Source organism: Megalobrama amblycephala, linkage group LG14, assembly GCF_018812025.1.
Source record: "Megalobrama amblycephala isolate DHTTF-2021 linkage group LG14, ASM1881202v1, whole genome shotgun sequence".
Taxonomy (NCBI): Eukaryota; Metazoa; Chordata; class Actinopteri; order Cypriniformes; family Xenocyprididae; genus Megalobrama; species Megalobrama amblycephala.
Genome location: NC_063057.1, coordinates 11,349,739 through 11,368,714, shown reverse-complemented (window position 1 = coordinate 11,368,714; position 18,976 = coordinate 11,349,739). Strand labels below are relative to the sequence as shown.

Sequence of the window (18,976 nt, the reverse complement as noted above, 5' to 3'; positions counted from 1 at the left end):
GCGTTGGATTGGAGTGCATTTATCCATTCCCTCCAAATAAAAACTGATAAATAATGAACTCAAGTCAATAATTAAAATGAAACATGAATTAATGTTCTCATATCCACGTTTAAAATGATAGTAGACTAGGCTATATTGTGCAATTAAATATGTTAATTTTTCATTTATATAGCTAATAATAAAAAAAACGAATGTTTATTATTATTATTATTATTATTATTAATCAACTCGTCAATTTCGCGTCGATTTCTCCAAGAAATAAATTAGGCATATCAGTATTGATCAATATATTATTGCATCATTTTATTATTTTAAGTAGGATATGCTCAATGTGAATACTTGGTGAAACCACTGTGAAACTATTTTTAAGTTAAAATGTTAATAATGCTAATAATTCATGAAAAAGCGGCATTCCCAGAATAACATGCGAAACATTGCATTTATTTTGATTAGTTTCTGAAAGCATAATGTAAATTAAGGATGATGTTGATTATATTTATGTGCTTTTCCACAAAGCAGCTTCCATAAAAATGAAAAATAAGTAAAACGCAAAAGGTCTCTCCAAAGCTGTTCTGTTATAAACAGTCACATTTGTCTGATAATGTGATGTGTATTCAAGCATGATCACTCACAGAAGCCTGATGTAGGACATCAGAAGCCTAGTATGAACATAACGAGTGTCATTGTTTAAAATAATTATAATAATAATAATAATAATGCTGTAGTTTGTTAAAGTACAGGCTGTTCTTTGTTGTTTTTTTTTTTGAAAATTTAAACTAAAAATTTAAAACATCTGTTTCTAAAATGTTGTTTTTGGTATGTCCTTAATTTGCAAAAAAAAAAAAAAATACCATTTGAAAATATACTTTAGACCACAATGAAGAAGACATCTTCAGCTTTCAATAAGCCCATAGCATAACTGCAAAATTACATGATAGCAGGCTAGTCTCAATAACACAAACACCACCTGATCTTAACTACAAACTGTCAATGACACAATTTTCAAATAAAAATCCACAGAAAAATAATACTTTGATAATAAACTTTAATTTCAAGTTACATTGGATGGTTCTGAACCATAGAAAACAAGCACATTTCTGTATAAACATATGCATATCAACCAAGTTCGACAAGAACCGAATAACAATTGGGTGTTTGTGGTTTGACTACTGCCAGCTGAGCTTAATATGCAATACTCACTGAAGCAAAACAGATTTACAATTAATAGACAGTTAAACTGATGAACATTCAGCTTCGTATTTGAATGCATTTAAGTCGGCATTTGGGAGTCCAGATTCACAAAATTTCAGCGCACTCAGTTCATAGGGACTTCCCACGGGATACCACAGCTCATCAGGTACAGCTTAATAACGTACAAAAAAAAACTCAAGTGGATAATTTAATAGAGGGGAACAAAAGGACATTACATAGGATAAATGTTACGAGTTGTCCGCGTGAACGTTGACGAGTGCATTTGTGAAATCCAGGAAGCTCACCGCCACCACCACCTCCCACCCATTCAGAATCAGTGCATGAGAAGAGGGATATTTCAAAAATATCAGAAGCATTAACAGCCACCAGTTAGTGAAGTCATACACAGTTGCTGTATCCTCACAGTCAATGATAAACATGTCAAACCCACACCTGAGATAAACTCGGGCAAGGTTTGTTAGCTATATCTTTCCAATTTTATATATAACTTAGTGTCCTTTCTTGCAATTTTTTAAATTACTTTTGTTTTCGCTCTGTATACTTATTCTAGTACATTAACCAGACATGAACAGACTCACAGAATGGAGAAGGCTTTCTAGAAAATATTTTAGCACAAGAGCTATTTTTTTGTCTTTTGACATGTGTTTTATATTCATTTATTGGTTTTGAAATGAATTTATTGTTTTTAATGGCCTGCTGAAAGGCACTGCCACAACACAGGGGAAAAAAGACGCTACTGCCCATCAGTCACACAAGACAGTCCTGTCTAGTTTCTAACAGGGATAGAAATAGAGTAAATTGGGATGAGGGTTAGTCTAGGAGGGAGTTAGCGAAGGACGGAGGGAGCTCTGCTATAGGTACAGCTCATAGTAATCGTCCAGCTCTTCGTGGAACAAGTCCCACTCATCTTCGGAGTCGGTGACGTCATCGTCGGTTCCAGCAGCCAGAAGCATGAGAAGCATCTCGCTGAGTTCGAACGTCACCATCTCCTCGTCTTCGTTGTCGAAGGAGTCGCTGTTCTCCCGCTCCTCGAAAAGATCCCAGAGTGGCGTCCGTCTGGAGTTCTGCAATACAGATTCCATTAATGGCTAAATTGTATGCCATTGATCGAATTTGTTACACATTATTAAGTAAATTCGATATGCTTTCATGCAAACCGAAACAAAATTTGCAGTTTGGCAGGAACGTCGAGACAAAATAGCCCTTAGACTTCAGTAGAAGCTTTACCCGGTTTCTTCCATTGGAGCCGGTCTGTCTCCTCTGGGGTTGAGGCTCTTCCAGACGGCCATCAGGAAAAGCATGCTTGTAAAAGCAGTTGGCTCCGAACGGACAGGTCCCACGGCCTTCATCAAAATATCGGCAAGGTTTACTCCTGGGTATGAATACAGATAAAACGGATTAGCTAAACAAATAGATCACAAAACGAACCCCTGTGTTTTTTTTTGTTTTTGTTTTTTACAAAAAGCTTCGGCTTTAAAATGACACTTCACCCAAAAATTACAATTCTGTCTTTTACTCACTTGCACTTCAGCACCATTTAACACCATTCGGCACCGTTTCTCACATTTATCATGACTCTAGGCCCGTTCACACCAAGAACGATAACTATAAAGATAACGATAGAGATATAGTTCTAAAAATCATTCTAAATATAAAAGAATAGCACTGTTTACACCACAGCTAGACAATATAGAGAAATGATATCATTGGGATCATTTTCAGAATGATTTTTTTTTCCAGCTGTTGAACAATAAAACACTGACAACCAATCAGAATCCATTCTAATTTAAGGTCTTGTGCATTTAAAATGGCATACGACATTGAGGAGAAGTTAATCGTCGGAGTCCAGAAAAATTCACCAATGTTTGACAAGTCAAAGCCCCTTTTCAAGGATACTTTAAAGAAAATGGATATATGGAAAACAATTGGTCATACCCTCGGAATAAGTGGTGAGAAGTATTAAAGATTATGCCAGGCTAGCAAACAGTGTAACATAAAATTACCTCAGGTATCCAGCGCTAGTTTCGAAAAAAACATTGTCTTGCTTCCTTTGAAGTTGCAGTGAAAAAGACTTGTTTTTATTCCACTATATTGACTTCGTCAGCTAAATTCACTGTTAGATAAGATCGATTACACTAGCTATTCACTCGAAACATAGCATGCTGAGAACATCTGCTGATTAAAGCCATGAAATCCAACAAGAACAGCAAAAACATGTTCTACACACTTTAAAACCGCAGCGCATTAGCTTAGAATAAACAGGCCATTATCATTGGTTGGTGCGGATGCAAATATAGTTATCGTTATAGTTATCTTCAAAAGTACCATTCTTGGTGTGAACAGGCCTTAAATGTCAAATTTGACGAAGAGAGTTTATAGCAGCTATATTAGAAAGCTACAGCAGAGGAGAAGATTTTTTTTAGTTAATAATGACTTAAATTTTGGTATGTTTACCACACAAAGCTAGTGCATGACTTAAGAAGACTACACTAGTCATGTGGAAAGACATTTATGGTGCATATTTTGTCTTTATTCCCCACAGCCCCCCTTTACCTTCATTATATGGACAAAAGTTGCCAGGATATTCTTCAAAAAGTGAGTATATGACAGAATTTACATTTTTGGGGTTGAACAATTATTTTAAGCAGTAAACTTGTATCAGAAATGTAAAATTCCAAAGCATGTACCCCATGCCATCCTTGTACTTCTGAATGAGTTGCTGCTTCTCATCGTTGTCCTCCACCCAGTATTCGCTTGGTATGACAAAGTTCGATGTGATTCGACACTCTGGGCAGGACCTAACAGGGAACACATTAATTTGATTCTCACTTTTCCACCAGTAGTGATCTTTAAAATAAGAGGTGGTCAATTACAATTAGCGATAATAACCGTAATATTACTAAAGATTAAAAGATCACCTCCCTAGAATCCTATTCAACTTAATAAGCGTTTAATTATCTTAAGGACAGTCTTACTTTATGATCTTGCTCTCGAACTGCTTGGCGCTCCGCCATTTCCTGATGCACTTGAGGCAGTAGCAGTGGCTGCAGTTGGAGAGGATGCCAAAACGGCGTTCGCTGGGGTTGGTTTTTTCGAACACCACCTCCATGCACACGCCACACATCATGTCCTTACTACGCTGGATGGCAAATGATATTTCCATGTCCTTCTCGTGAGCCTCGATGCAGGCCTGCCATTAACAAACAGTATTAGATATTGCTCTAAAATCTCTGAAAACAAAAAGAGGATGAAAACAGAATGTCAATCCACTACTCACCCTGATATGTTGCGAGCGCTGAGAGGTGTCGGTTGGGTGGAGCACCTGTAGGCCGCACATGTCACAAACGTCGCCGTGGAGGTAGGCGCAGTTGAGGCCATAGCGACATTCGCCAACAGCGGCGTACGGGCAAAGCTGTTTCTTCAGTTCTTTGTTAGCTAGGTCTTTCTCATACTCTTCTTCGATGAGAGGACCCGGCCCCTCACACAGCACTGGGTCAGCTGCAGGAGGAACAAAAAAAAAAAAAAAAAAAGGAATGATTTTAAGGTTTAGCAACCAAGTTCCTGGGATAAGAATAGAAAAAACAACAACGTATAGCGGTGTGACCAAACTACCAAATAAAAAAATAAAAATCACAGATTTATTGATGCATTTGGCAGTTTCGTAATGTGGTCTACGTCTACCACAGTAAAGCTGGAAGAAAAGCACCTGCTTGCCTGCATGTAGGAGTTTTGGCTGCCACCCAAAGACTAGGAAAGAAACGGCACTGTTCCTTCAGCTCTTTGGTGATGAAGTCACCCTTTAAGATGAATGTAAGTGGGTTTGGGCCAGCAAGAACAAGAAAGCACACTGGTGAAGCACAGCCTGAGATCTGCTCTGTGTGCAGGGTCAGTCCATGTTTAGTGATGGGCTGATTATTCATGCTGCATTATAAAACAGCTAGTTCTTGAGCTCCATTTCAAGTAGACACAAAATGGCGATAAATGCACACCTGTGGCCACTGGCCACACATTCTAGAATGTGCCAAGTAGCTACATTGCTTGGCAACAGTAAAAAGCCTGCAGATGGGCTAAAGGCCTACATTACTGCATGGCATAGTTATTTCAGTATTTATTTATATTTTGAACTGGCTTTTAATTTTACATTTTCAGTTTTAATTTTTAATTTTAGTTTAAACTCGAGTATTTTTTTTTTTTTTTTTTTTTTTTTTTGTTAGTTTTTTTTTTAATAGTTCTATTTAGCTTTAATTTATTATTTCAGTTTTAGTAATTTTAGTCGTTTAGTCACCTTATTTTATTTCAGTTAGTAGCCAAGGCAAGATGAACTTTTTCTCTCAAAGTCTGTCATCTAATATTAATGGTTTTAGCTTTATTTCAATTGAAGAAAATAATTTAATATTTTTATTTTTAACTATTAATAACACTGCTACACAAAAGAATTATTTATAAATGCAACTATTTACTGAACAATGGCATTTTTTATATCATGCTACAGACCTTTTTTAACAGTTTTTAGGATTAGTGATTTTACCATGTTTAAGGTGGCTACACATCGTGCGTCAGCACAGCATTCCTTAACATTCCTCCCAAGGTCATGGGTCAATACCCAGTGAATGCACATGCTGATAAAATGTGTAGATGTACTGTAAAATGTACTCGCTTTGGATAAAAGCACTTGCCACGCATGCAAGTGTAAATGCAACACCGTGGTAAAAATCAATTGGTATCACTTGAATTGGTTCAAGTTGTTAGTAACAGTTCGTGAAATATGTACAATGAACTAACAAAACAGTTTTTGTTAATCTTGGTTAAAGGGTTAGTTCACCCAAAAATGACATTTCTGTCATCAAGTACGCACCCTCATGTCATTCCAAACCCGTAAGACCTATGTTCATCTTCAGAACACAAATTTAGATATTTTTGATGAAATCCAAGGTTTTTTTTTTTTTTTATCCCCAATACAAAGCAACGTAATTACTGTCATTCAAGGTCCTGAAAAGTACAAAAGACCTCGTTAAAATAGTCAACGTGACTACAGTGGTTCAACCTCAATGTTATGAAGCGACGAGAATACTTTTTGTGCACAAAAAACAAAAATAACGATTTATAAAATTTTCCTCTTCCCTTTCTATGCAGTTGATGCAGTGAACGCAGTTTCCGTGTTTATGTCAGAACGGCGACTCTGTATTGGCTGCATGCATCGTGCTGCTCACGTGAACTGCGTCGGCCAAAACTGAGCCGGTATTCGGACGTAAACACGGAAGTACTGAACTGTGTTCAATGCGTCAACTGTGTACGAGACTGACAGGGTAGAGAAGAAATTGTTGAATAAAGTCGTTTTTTAAATTTTCTTTTTGTTTTTGCGCACAAAATGTATTCTCGTCACTTCATAACATAAGGTTGAACCACTGTAGTCACGTTGACTATTTTAACAATGTCTTTACTACTTTTCTGGACCTTGAATGACAGCAATTACATTGCTTTCTATGGAGGATGAAAAAAAAATTGGATTTCACCAAAAATATCTTAATTTGTGTTCCGAAGGTGAACGAAGTTTGGAACAACATGAGGGAGAAATGAATTACAGAAATTTTATGTTTGGGTGAAATAACCCCTTAAATGTTAATTTCGACAGTCATATACTAATATATTTAACCTTCAAACAGTGTAAGTTAACATTAGTTAATATTTCATGAACAAATATGACTTAATGAACAATAGTATATATATTATATATATATATATATAAAACTAGATTAATATTGTACAAAATTGCTGTTCATTGTTATTTCATGAAATGTTGAACTGAACCTGCTAAGTTTTACCAATCAATTATTGATTTATTTAAATGTATTGAAAAGTATCTACCTCGAGCCTAATCTGGTTGTAAAAGAATCAGAGTAGGAGAATCCAGATACATTTTGTCTAATTTATTTTCCAGGAAGTGAGATTCGGTTCCTTTGGTTCTTGTATACAGCAATGAAGAAGCATGCCACAAAACAGTACCACAACACTGACAGCACTATTATTACAAACCAAGGCATTCGTCAAGCAAACAAATATAAAAGCATTATTATAAAACAGCCTTCATATTGTACACCGAATGCTTGGCTTATCTGCTGGCACCGTGTTTTCACAGATTGTCTTGGCAGTGACAACTGAACATCTTTCCCTGCTACACTCACCCCTCCCACAGTAGGGCTGCCCTGGCACGAACTCGGCAGCATTGACCCAGTCCACTGCCCCCAAGCCTTGGGGCTTCTCCTGGGCGTCGGTCGTGCCACCTGGCCCATCAGAAACGGGATCAGGAGTGCCAGCAAGGGGAGCAGCGGTCAGCGGCACCGACGGCTTAGAACTAGGGACTTCGTCTTGCTTGGCAGGTTTGGTATGTTCATACCTGGGGCACAATGCAAATTTAATGAAAATACAATAAAGCATAAACTGGTACACTAGGTAGGATGTGCAGGGCAATGAAAATGCACCCTAGGCCTAAGAAGTGTAACTGAAGTGAGAGCTTCTAAATTAAAAATGTGCAAAACTCGCTCTCTATGATTTGTAGTAGTTATTAAGTTTTATTACATTTTTACTAGTATTAATACCCGGAAATAACATATTTAAGTGAGTGTTGGCAGATATTAAATCTTAAGTTAAAACAATGTACTCAAAGTATTTCAGACATAGGCTTTAGCACATTATAATCATTGAGCAGCTAGTTTTTTCCCCCTGTCTTAGGTGTTGGGTGGATTTCCCCACTGGTGTTTTTTTTTTTTTCTGAAGCTGAAATGGTCACAAACTTGAAGTGTGTGTGGTTACCATGGAGAGTACTTGTCTTGTTCACACTTATAATGTAGCAGTTAGCCACTTAGAAAAATGATTCATTTAAAGATGCAACATTTCTGAGTGGGTCTGACAGTGTGAACTGTCTCCAGGCGTGCTAATTAAAACACCATGACTACAAATTTCAAAACTAAAAACAAAATGCAAGAGAGAGAAAAACTAGGTAAACTAGTCAACCTTACTAATTGTTACCCATCCTTATTAGAGTGCAAGAACAAGTTTTAATATAGCATTGGATTGTTGCATTTCAAGTCATGTTTCAGACAATATAATTGTTTGAAGGAAGAACTTTTTTAGCGTTTTTACATGCAATGATTGTTTGACAATCACCAGTCCATTTGAATTTCCTCGTGAAGATAAGGTTCATTTTTAATACAATTCACCAATTTAAAAATTAAGTATTTTTAATAAGTAATGAGCTGCACATATTACTTATAAGTAATGTTTAAAGGCGCAATATGTACGATTTTTGGATTAAAGTATATTAAAAAAAACAACAACACTAGAACAATGTTATATATATATATATATATATATATATATATATATATATATATATATATATATATATATATATATATATATATATATATATATATAAAATCATACCTGTGTTACCCTCGATTTCTGGTTTTATTTTGTAGAAACCATGGAAACACCAAAGACGCTTTTATATATTATGCATTTTATTAGACAGGCAAGCAACTGGCAAGCATCGACAGAAAACTAATCATGTATATAGCTCAACACAGTAAGTCTTATTGTTTAAATCTTGTTTTCTTGATTTACCGCAAGTAGTACCATGTTTTACTATGCCTAATATCCATCTGTCTTACTGCAGTGTGAAACAAGTGTCTCATAGTAGCCGCCAAACAAATGCACAGAGTAGCATTATAACAACTTTCATCACACAAATGTATCTAATATGATAAAACACAACTGCATTACCCCACATACGCATGATCGGAAGAAGCGGAAGCGCTCGTCTTCAGCATAATAAAAGTTCCACTGCTCTTTAGACGCCTATTGCGCTCGTCTCTCATTAGCAATCGCTCCAGCGGTCTCATTCCACTCCAGTGGCTTTCACTCTGCGTCATACCACTTACACATTAGCTTATCTATGAATATGATTTCTGCACGAGTCCTGTCGGATTCTTTTCACCAGCTGTAGACGTGAAGACAACACCTCCCATAATTCCTCAAAATCAAGGCGTCATCAAGCTACGCCTTTGTTTTGAATAAGCGAACTCTAGGGGCAACATTTACATATTGTGCCTTTAATATAAAAAAATGACATACATGCTGTGTATTCATTTTGTAGAACTACTTACATATTGGTAATGTTTTTTGTTTTAATTTGTTTATGCATTTTATTCAAACCAACTTACATTCAAGCATTTGACGTATGCACTTTTTCATTACATACATATATACACATTATATCGGTCATTCATTTTATATATTATTTTTTAAATTATAATATATATATATATATATAGAGAGAGAGAGAAGAAAATAGAATGTGTATATTTATCTTAAATGAACTGTAACAAAAATTACTACCATTTATAAATAAAAAATGTTTTACAGTAAACCACATTTAAAAAAATATATATATATTATTTATGACTGCTAACAAGCCTGCTCACATTGTCATATCATATAGTTTAGCATCTGACCGTTATCGGTCTCATTATTCCCCAACAAAACATGCTTCAATGCTTTCCTTAAGCATCCAGAGACCCCTCCATCCTCAAACGTCTTGGGTTGTTCAGCCCTATTCTAGCCCAGTTTGTGCGCGTGTGTCGGCCTATATATGTGGGGGTGGGGGTCGCATAAATAAACGACACAGCGGTGGAAGCACAAGTGGCTACAGCAGAATGGCGGCGTGAACCGAATGAACCTGACGGCGGTAGCAACAGCAGCAGAAGGAGAGAGAGAGATGCATGTTAACACACTGGGGTTATGTAATTGCCATGCAAGCTGCAGTGTGCTGCTCTATTTGGCCCCCAGATTGGTGGAGGTGGGGGTGGTATTGGGAGGGCACATGGAAGGAGACAGCAAGAGACAGAGATAGACACAAAGCAGCAAAGAGAATCCATCCATAATGAAGCATACATTGAGGCCCTACGCTTAATGAAAGCTGGACAGCCTCCCTCCCTCGGAAAAAAAACACAGGAACAATAATGCGGTAAACCCCATATGGGGACAAAAGCATCACTGCACCTCCCCAAGATAATCTCAACGCTGACAATACAACTCTGTCAGACATCAATCTAGACTCCAGACATCAGATATTTAAGCTCAAGACCCTGAAACCACAGGAAACAGTCCTCCCAAGCCAAGCAAGAGGGAGCTCTCAGTCAGATGTAATGCTGTCATAGAACAGCCTCGGCAAACAAAGACATTCCCATACTGCTGAGCTGGGGGCAGCAGTTACTATGGGGATACACTTGACCGCAGACAGATATAAGACAAACATTGTCTGCGCTGTCTGGCTTTCAGGCTAATTTTTACAGCGCTTCGAGCGCTTTTGCACTTGACTACATTGGCCAAAGGTGGTTTGTTTGGAGTGCATATACCTTTTAGATGGCAAGCGTACTCAAAAATAACAGACCATTTGCATTTGTGTTGCATTAATGTTTGTTTTTATATACCTATAGACAGCATCACTGCAACACAAATACAAATGGTCCATCTGTAGGCTATTTTTTGACTTTAGGTATATGAACGGCATCATTAATGCAACACAAATGCTTTAAAACCCAACCTGACCTTTAGTAGCTACTTCACATATTCTCTTAAAGAATATTTCTCTTAAAAAAGAAATTTCTTTTTTTGTGCACAGAAGAGTATTCACAGATATATTGACAGAATATTCCTTTTGGCTGAACTACCCCTTTAAGGAAGTGACAAACTCAACAACTTGTTTACAGACAATTCTGCGTCTCAGATGTCACGGGCATGTAATGAAGCAACACGCAACGCTTCTCAGAAACCTTCCTTACCTCAACTACATTTAAACACACTCACATGTTAGAGTCCTGAACACGGAAATACAGATTACATTACCTTTGGTGTTATGTAATATCTGCACAGATCTTGTTGTCACAAGAGTCAGTGGTTGTTTTGAAGCACATTTTGATGATCTAATGCATTACGTTGCATCATTATGTCCCTTACCTGCAACGGTCCCCAAAAGCACAGCATCCCTTTTGAAAGAACTTGCAGATCATGGTTGGCTTGCAGCTGCTGAGGTCGTGTAAATATCGACAGTTGTCGCCCTCTTTGCAAAGGCCGTGCATGAAATACCTATAAATGAAGATGTTTTTTGAGACTAGTCAAAAAAACCTAGAGCTTGTATGACAACACTCATACAGACTCCACTTGAACAAAGGCTGATTTACAGCCTAAAATGATCAATGTCATACCAGTAAGCAACGGAGCCTTATAATGACTATGACTAAGATGCATGATGCACTTCCCACATCATTTACTGCATAAAAACAGCTTGACCCAAATAACCCTTCGTATGTGTATGTTGTATTTGACAACAGTGCTAATGTAAACACTACATCTTTCTTGCGTTTGAAATCTCTACTTGCATTAGATATGCAGGTAAAACAAAGGCTCTTTTGTACAGTCATGGCTAGACTAGGACAAATCCTGATAAGTGAATTCATATACATAAATCATCAAGGCTGACACTGACACATTGGCTGCTGCCCAGACTGTTAAACTCAAGGTTTTTAATGGCTTCCTTGAATACTCTTGCTGTCAAACTGACTGCCATATGTGGTGTATGCAGTGCCGTGTTGTTTTTCACAAACACGGATGTTGCAGAGATAAAACACACACAGAGGAAGAAAGGACCGCAAATAGCAGCCGCTGTCGGACTGATCGCTGATCGGTGTTACAACAACAACAAACACACACTCATCCAGTTCAGCACAAAGACAGCGGCGCTATCCGATGCCTTGCCATCGACGTACAAACAAGCGTTTGCGTTTTATATTTGTGACCGTTCAATATTGCAATAACCGCGTTCCTCGGCGGATTTCCACTAACCTGCAGGGTACGTGCTTCGTCCAGCCTCCGATAACTGCTGGAGCCGCTGTTGACGCTGCCGCTGCCTCCGCCATTGCTGTTTATGTTGAAGTCCCAGCACCCGGATCTTCCGGAAAGCGGCCGTTCTGCCGCTCGGCCATTTTCGGAAAACCGAATGCGCCTTATGTGATCGAGTGTTTTCGGAATAGAAAAGGGTCATTCTACAGAAACGTCCACTTTTGGTATGACAAAATGTCTTAAAATGTATTTCTTTTTTTAACATTTAAACTTAGACCACATTATTATATTACACTTGGACTTTATGAATACACATAAATGACAGCTTAATGATTTTTTATTTTTTTTGTACATTTATTTAAATACTGCATGTCCCCTCTTTTTGTCACTGGTGTTACCTTACTTCTCTGGCATTTTTAAACATTTTTATGAAATTATTTGTCATTTTTTTTCAGCACATGCAGTCAGAGTTACAGAATAATAATGATAATGCAAAAAATAAGGAGATTGTGTGTTATTTATTTTAATCAGGTTTGTTAAAAGTGTGATTGAATGATGTTAATTCAATTGCGCAACCATGTATTTGCTATAACAATAAAAATATTTGAAAAACAATAATAAACAAGTAATGATACAATCCTTTACATCTTAATTCTTGAGTGTAGCAGAATTCAATGAATATAAAATTATCATCATGTCACATATGACATTTTATTTAATGTGACAGACAAAAAACAGTAACACCAGTGACACAATGAATCACCAGTGACGTATACATAGGACCAATGATCCTTAATTTTTCAACTATGATTAAGTAGTTTGGACTAAATTTTTACATTTGGTGTACAATAAAAGACTGTCATTGACACTTAGTGAAAGCAGTCAGTAAAAGATTATAAACAACATTTTAAAACTGTCTGTAAAGTCGCTGCACTGAATTTAGCCAAATCCCCTTAATTTAGCCATATCTGACCAAAGGAGGATTAACAATGAGAAAGAAAAGTTAGAATCATGTAATCTTAGTGCTTTTTTATGCAAAATAACTAAATGAATAGCTTTAAATAAAGTTTATCTATAAACGGGTAACACCAGTGACGGTACCACCAGTGATATTTTCATAAAAAGGTAACACCAGTGACAGTAACACCAGTGACATTTTTCATGAAAAATGCATTTTACAAAATGGCTGCTGCAAGGAATCAATCCACATGTTGTAAATTATGATATATTCACTAAATCAAGTAATTTAATCCATTTGTATTCTAGTTTTTTAAAATTCCCTAGCAATAAAGTAGGTCACACCAGTGACTTCAACTAAAAGCTTCATATGAAAATATGATTTTATAATTAAAATATCTGATAACTGAAAAGAGATAGTGGACTTTCCATTGGACTTTCTTCATTGATCTTCAGGAAATAGGAAGAAGGAAGTCAAGTGATGTCATCAGTGTGATTTTTTCTTTCAAAATAAGAGATTTTTGTTAAAGGTAACACCAGTGACACAACACCAGGGGACAACTACATTCATTAAAAATTTTATAATATTTATTTAGCATTTGTTTTTTTTATGTCATTTACATTATATATTTGATAGTTACGCATACATTATTGTATTTGAAATGGTAGAAAAACCTGTTTGTGAGCTCAAAATAAAGCACTTTCCCTCTGTACATGACTGTGGGGACGAGCACTTCTGTGGTGCTTGGAATTTTTATAATTAATTAAAAAACAAATATTGCCACATTGATGGCTCAACAAGGTTTCATTGTTCAAATAACATATTGTTTCATTTTAAAATATAAAAAAATTGTAATCCTAAAGTGTTTTTCAAGTGTAATATTTCTGTAAAGTCTAGGGACAGAAAAGTGGACGTTTCTGTAGAATGACCCAAAAGCCGCATCGTAATCGGGTGTTTTAGGAAAAACGAAGACATATGGCACGATTCAGGTGTTGTGCTTTTCAAAAAACATTCCAACGCATGCCGGTTATTAATAAACCGACCACATACACACACATGATTACAGTTCTATAAAACGCCATACACATTTCATGACTGGAAGATAATAAACGTGTGTACCTACTTAGGCCTACTACATTTTGGGGACATATTTGTACCCAGAAGTGACCAAAACCTGACAAAATCTCCAAAAAAAAACTCTCTTTAGAGATGTCCTTGTTTGTGACCTTTAAATAATCAAACTAAACTAATAAATGTTTGATAAATAAATGGTGAACTTTTTGTTTTCTACTAAAAATGGAAAGCTTTTAATGTGTTTTGGCCGTTCATTTACATGTCAACGGTGTTTCGGGGGCCTGAAAATGCAAACTTTTGAAAACAGGTTTCAAAGTGCAAGTTTTTGGAAACAATACCGTTATCGTCTCCGTGTAAACTACAAAAACACAAATTTGTAAAATTTATGCGTCATGTGCATACATATTATCCCTGCGTTCCATTCGGAAGGGCTCATCCTTATGCCCTAATCCCTTCAAAGGGTTTACTGCGAAGGGATGGAGGGTGTAGGGGTAAAAAAAACTATTTTTTGGAACGCACTTCTGCGTCATTTTAACGAGACAATCAAAGAGGAGTAGATTTAGGAGTAGTAGGTTTATCGCACCATATTGTATATTGTGTCTATGTATTTTAAACATTTGATTTACTGTATTTACTGATAAATACTGTAAAGTATTTTTGTTGAAGTACAATGTCGTTTTGACCATAATAATGTGCCAAATCTAACTCATATAAATATTACAGTAGTATAGAAAAATACTATACATTTATAGGTAAAATATCATAGAATAGGTATCCATTCTGTGATGTCAAACAACTTCCCTGTGCAAAGGATCATGGTGGCCCAAAGTGTCCATCAGTTCTTCGAAATCCTTCATTCCGAAGGGCCCTTTGAAGTGTCCAGTTTTGAGCACTTCGGTTTGGAACGACCCTTCAATATGGCGGCCATGATTATTTTTACTCCGAAGTGGAGGGCGATATATGGAGGGCGATATATCCTGTTTGGATATTATATTTATATTTATATTATATTTAGTTTTTCATTTGAATGATTATGCTGGACACCTGTTGATAATTTCTTTGATTAGTTTGTTTGGATATTTAAGCCCTGTATTTCTTTCAGTTCATGATCTGTTCTCACACGTTTATACCAGTTGCTCCGTTCATGTTTTTCGTGTCTGGGTGTTCCAAGTGTTTTGTTCCTTTAAGTTTTTGTTTAATAAAATCAATTGCTGCATTTAGATCCAGCTCTTTTCTTTACTGTTTGACTTTCACTCTGTCATGAAATGTTTTATAGTAATAAACACAACTTTTACCGTGCAGTGCATGTCACACATTAGCTCGACCTTTTTACTTCACACTTTTTTACTTCCAGTAACACCTTTAGCTTCTCGGATAGTGCAATTAAACATGTAACAGTACTGCTAATCATTACATTTTCCTTCATTTTCACAACTGTATGTGAAATTTACACACTTTTGCCCAAATAAGGATTCTCCACTGGGTATTTAGGGAAGTTCAGTGTTGTGAATTTAGAGAAGTTCCAGTACTGAGGACAATACAATTGTGTATTTTTTTAATGGTTAAAACCACGTGTAAAAGTGTCTTTATAAAGCCATGTAATAATGGGCACAGCAGAGCTCGAGCTGTAAATAGACAGGAGGAAAATCATTAAATTCTTTACTGATCAACTAATTTCCATGTTTCATATCAAAGGTAAATGACTATTTATTATTTTTTTAGTCAAATTTTAGTCAATATTTTTTTTGTCAAAGCAGATGTGTAATAGTCATTTAATGTTTATATCTAAAATAAGTACATTTTGAAAACAAGGAAATATTATGTACATTTTATTGTTTATTTTATAGCCTACTTTATATTATTATTTCATATTTTTATTATATTTATTGTATATGTGTGTGTGTGTGTGTGTGTTAATTAGCTATTCAGTTTCACATTTATGAAAATAAATGCATATTTCATATGCATATTTTATTAATCCATTTAACACATATAAACACATATATAACACCTTTTTATTTTCACAGGATGTCTTCCACCGCCTGGCCTGTTGTTATCTCATTTCTCTTAGTGCTTCCATTTAAAGCACACGGTGAACATTTCGGATATTGTTCCACTGAGCACACAAAAGATCTTTCCAATAATAATCTAACAAGGATACCATCACATTTATCAAACAACATAGAGTACTTAGATGTGTCCCACAACAACATCTCCAGCATTGTTCACGGTGACCTGTCTGGTTTGACCCATCTCTGCTTTCTCAAAATCACACACTGTGGACTTCAACACATCTCCCCTGATGCCTTCAGCAGCAACTCTGAAATCAAAGTTCTGAACATCTCCTACAACCATTTGACCATCATTCCAACTTTGCATTTGCCCCAGCTAAGGATCCTAGACCTTTCCAGCAATCCATATCCCAGCTATGTTCTTCCAGACTCATTTGGTAACTTAAATTATCTTTCCACCCTTGCGATTGGTAGTCCAGATGCTACTTCTGTTAAAGTGGATGACTTTGTTCCTCTTCAAAATATCCATTTGAAAAAACTCATATTTGGAGATGGGACGGAGTTGCAAAACTATAAAAAGGGCGTTTTTTCGCAACTCAAATCATTACAGGAAGTCATTCTGAAAGTGACTTTTTGTCAACGTTTTGATATTTTCAAAGACATGATTATGGATTTTGACCGAACCCAAACTAAAAAAATTCAGCTCATTAAGTTATTTCCGGACCAGTGTAGCATTACGACTGACCCATTTGAGGCTTTTAAAGATTTGCATGTCCTCAGTAACTTAAGCATCATAGACACTTGGATGAACAGCTCTGTGATGGTCAAACTGTTCAAAAATGTTTGGAAATCATCTTTTGAGGAAATTGCGTTTTTAAACATCACATACAATGAGGACACTCCTGATGGCTTCCAGCTACCAATACAGAATCACACCACGAATCTACGAGCATTCATACTCGATGGTGTGCACCACCATCAGTACCGCTACCCTACTATAAACATGAGTGTGGAACTAATCGACCAACTAATCTACCTGAAATTCTCTGGTACTGGAATGAATATTCTACCATGTAATCTAATTTCAGCCATAAAGTCACTAAAAATCTTGGACCTGTCAAACAACCTCTTGGATGACAGTGGCTTCTGGTGGACTGGCTGTTCATCACACAAAGTGTTTCCAGCCTTGAGGAAACTCTCTCTAAGCCATAACCGTTTCAACGACCTTGCTGAGATTGCCAAAAACGTCAATGATATGAAGTTCTTAGAGTCTCTTGACTTGAGTTTCAACTCAATTTCCATAGGCAAGCCATGCTTTTGGCCTTCCCACCTGACTGAACTGAATCTCAGCCACAACAATCTAGGAAACGATGTGTTTCGCTTCTTATCACCACACTTCCAGAAGATAGACCTCTCCAAAACAGGCTTAAGTGTTATTCCTTTCAATATTATTTCATTGTTTCCCAAACTAACACACCTCTATATGAGCTTTAACAGCATACAAGTCATCCCGGCAGATATTCAGGCTCCTACGTTAGTAAGTCTCCACATTGACCAGAACGCAATTACATTTATCAGCCTGAAATCAATGGAAGGTTTTCCCAAGCTCAGGACTTTAAAAGCCAGCCGCAATCCATTTAGCTGTGATTGCGATTCCTTTTGGTTCATGACGGAGTTTAATAAGTCACTTCTCCTAGATTGGCCACATGCTTACGCTTGCAGCACCCCGCCAGCGTTTTCCGGAAGGCGTTTGGAGACGTTTGAGTTCGGATGGCTGTCCTGTCAGCCGGGCTTGCAGGCTGCTGTGGTTCTGCCGGTGTTATTTGTGGTCGGAGCTGCTCTGGCCATCACTGTTTATGCTTGTGATGGTGTTTGGTACACCAAAATGCTTTGGGTGGGGATACGAATGAAGAGAAGAGGCTACAAGAGGGCTGATCGATTGCTCAATGCCACCTTCCGCTACCATGCCTTCATTTCCTACAGCCAGCATGACTCAGTCTGGGTGGGATCTCAGCTGGTACCTGAATTAGAAAGGTCAGGCCTGTCTCTATGCGTCCATGAGAGAGATTTTGAACCTGGGAAGTGGATTGTGGACAATATAATCAATTGTGTGGAGGACAGCTACAAGAACCTCTTCATCCTGTCCAAAAACTTTGTGCAAAGCGAATGGTGCAACTACGAACTGTTCTTCGCCCAGCACAGGGCCATCAGTGTGAATGACGATTCTCTGGTCTTCGTTCTTTTGGAGCCCATACCGACAGACTCTCTGCCCAAGAAGTTTCTAAAGTTAAGAATGCTGCTGAGGCAGAAAACATACTTGGAGTGGCCCGCAGATGAACGCAAGCAGCGAGTATTTTGGTGTAATCTTAGAGCTATTCTGCAGACCGTGGACCAGAGCAAGATTTTAAAGGATGTGGCCACAGACATTGCTGATATATGCCCTCTGGTGCCTGTTAAAGATTGAAGATCTGTTTTTCATAGTTTGAATAAATATGTGATTTAAAAAAAAAAAAAAAAAAAAAACTTAATTAACTGTCTTTCATGAACCTAGTAGCAGAGAACAAAATCACCATTGTTCTATTCATTGTTTGCATATTTTGATTTCTTTTTAAGCTATTAATGTGTTCTCTGTTTAGACTATATCCACCCCAGATAAATTTGTACATGAAATGTATTCTTCTGAAAGTCTTGGCCTGTGTCTCCACCTACTGTTGAACTTCAGAAAAGGTACAGACTTGTATTTTTAAGGTCAATGATTTTCAAGTTTTCAATACTAATCTTTTAGTTGTGGACTGAACTAAATATTTCACCTTAATAAAAA

The 18,976-nt window shown here is 36.9% G+C and overlaps 2 protein-coding genes and 1 long non-coding RNA gene across 5 annotated transcripts in view; 2 read left to right on the top strand and 1 right to left on the bottom strand.

The window, feature by feature from the left end:
• Positions 1-7,487, top strand: part of LOC125244360 — a 29,696-nt gene extending 22,209 nt beyond the window's left edge. For all 3 annotated transcript variants that reach the window (XR_007179326.1, XR_007179325.1, XR_007179324.1), the window contains 2 exons: positions 3,755-3,807; positions 7,349-7,487. This is a non-coding gene — a long non-coding RNA (uncharacterized LOC125244360). The remainder of the gene's footprint in view (positions 1-3,754; positions 3,808-7,348) is intronic.
• mkrn1 (makorin, ring finger protein, 1) lies at positions 1,029-12,268 on the bottom strand. Its single transcript, XM_048154447.1, has 8 exons — positions 12,115-12,268; positions 11,230-11,358; positions 7,395-7,606; positions 4,490-4,710; positions 4,188-4,402; positions 3,900-4,010; positions 2,440-2,584; positions 1,029-2,276 (listed from the first exon to the last, which is right to left on the bottom strand). Exons 1-8 carry the CDS (start codon positions 12,186-12,188, stop codon positions 2,064-2,066), a joined length of 1,320 nt encoding a protein of 439 aa, XP_048010404.1. The 5' UTR covers positions 12,189-12,268; the 3' UTR covers positions 1,029-2,063.
• A 1,738-nt stretch (positions 12,269-14,006) lies between these two features.
• On the top strand, positions 14,007-18,672 carry LOC125246224 (toll-like receptor 1). Its single transcript, XM_048157137.1, has 2 exons — positions 14,007-15,838; positions 16,171-18,672. The coding sequence occupies exon 2, from the start codon at positions 16,172-16,174 to the stop codon at positions 18,617-18,619; it is 2,448 nt and encodes an 815-aa protein (XP_048013094.1). The 5' UTR covers positions 14,007-15,838; position 16,171; the 3' UTR covers positions 18,620-18,672.
• The last annotated feature ends 304 nt before the right edge of the window (positions 18,673-18,976 follow it).

Bases quoted from the DNA above. Each gene is read 5' to 3' on its own strand.
- mkrn1 (XM_048154447.1), bottom strand. From the start codon at position 12,188: ATGGCGGAGGCAGCGGCAGCGTCAACAGCGGCTCCAGCAGTTATCGGA. The intron at 11,359-12,114 runs GTTAGTGGAAAT...CTTCATTTATAG, and splicing joins ACGAAGCACGTACCCTGCAG to GTATTTCATGCACGGCCTTT. The intron at 7,607-11,229 runs GTAAGGGACATA...ATTGTGCCCCAG, and splicing joins GCTTTTGGGGACCGTTGCAG to GTATGAACATACCAAACCTG.
- LOC125246224 (XM_048157137.1), top strand. From the start codon at position 16,172: ATGTCTTCCACCGCCTGGCCTGTTGTTATCTCATTTCTCTTAGTGCTT.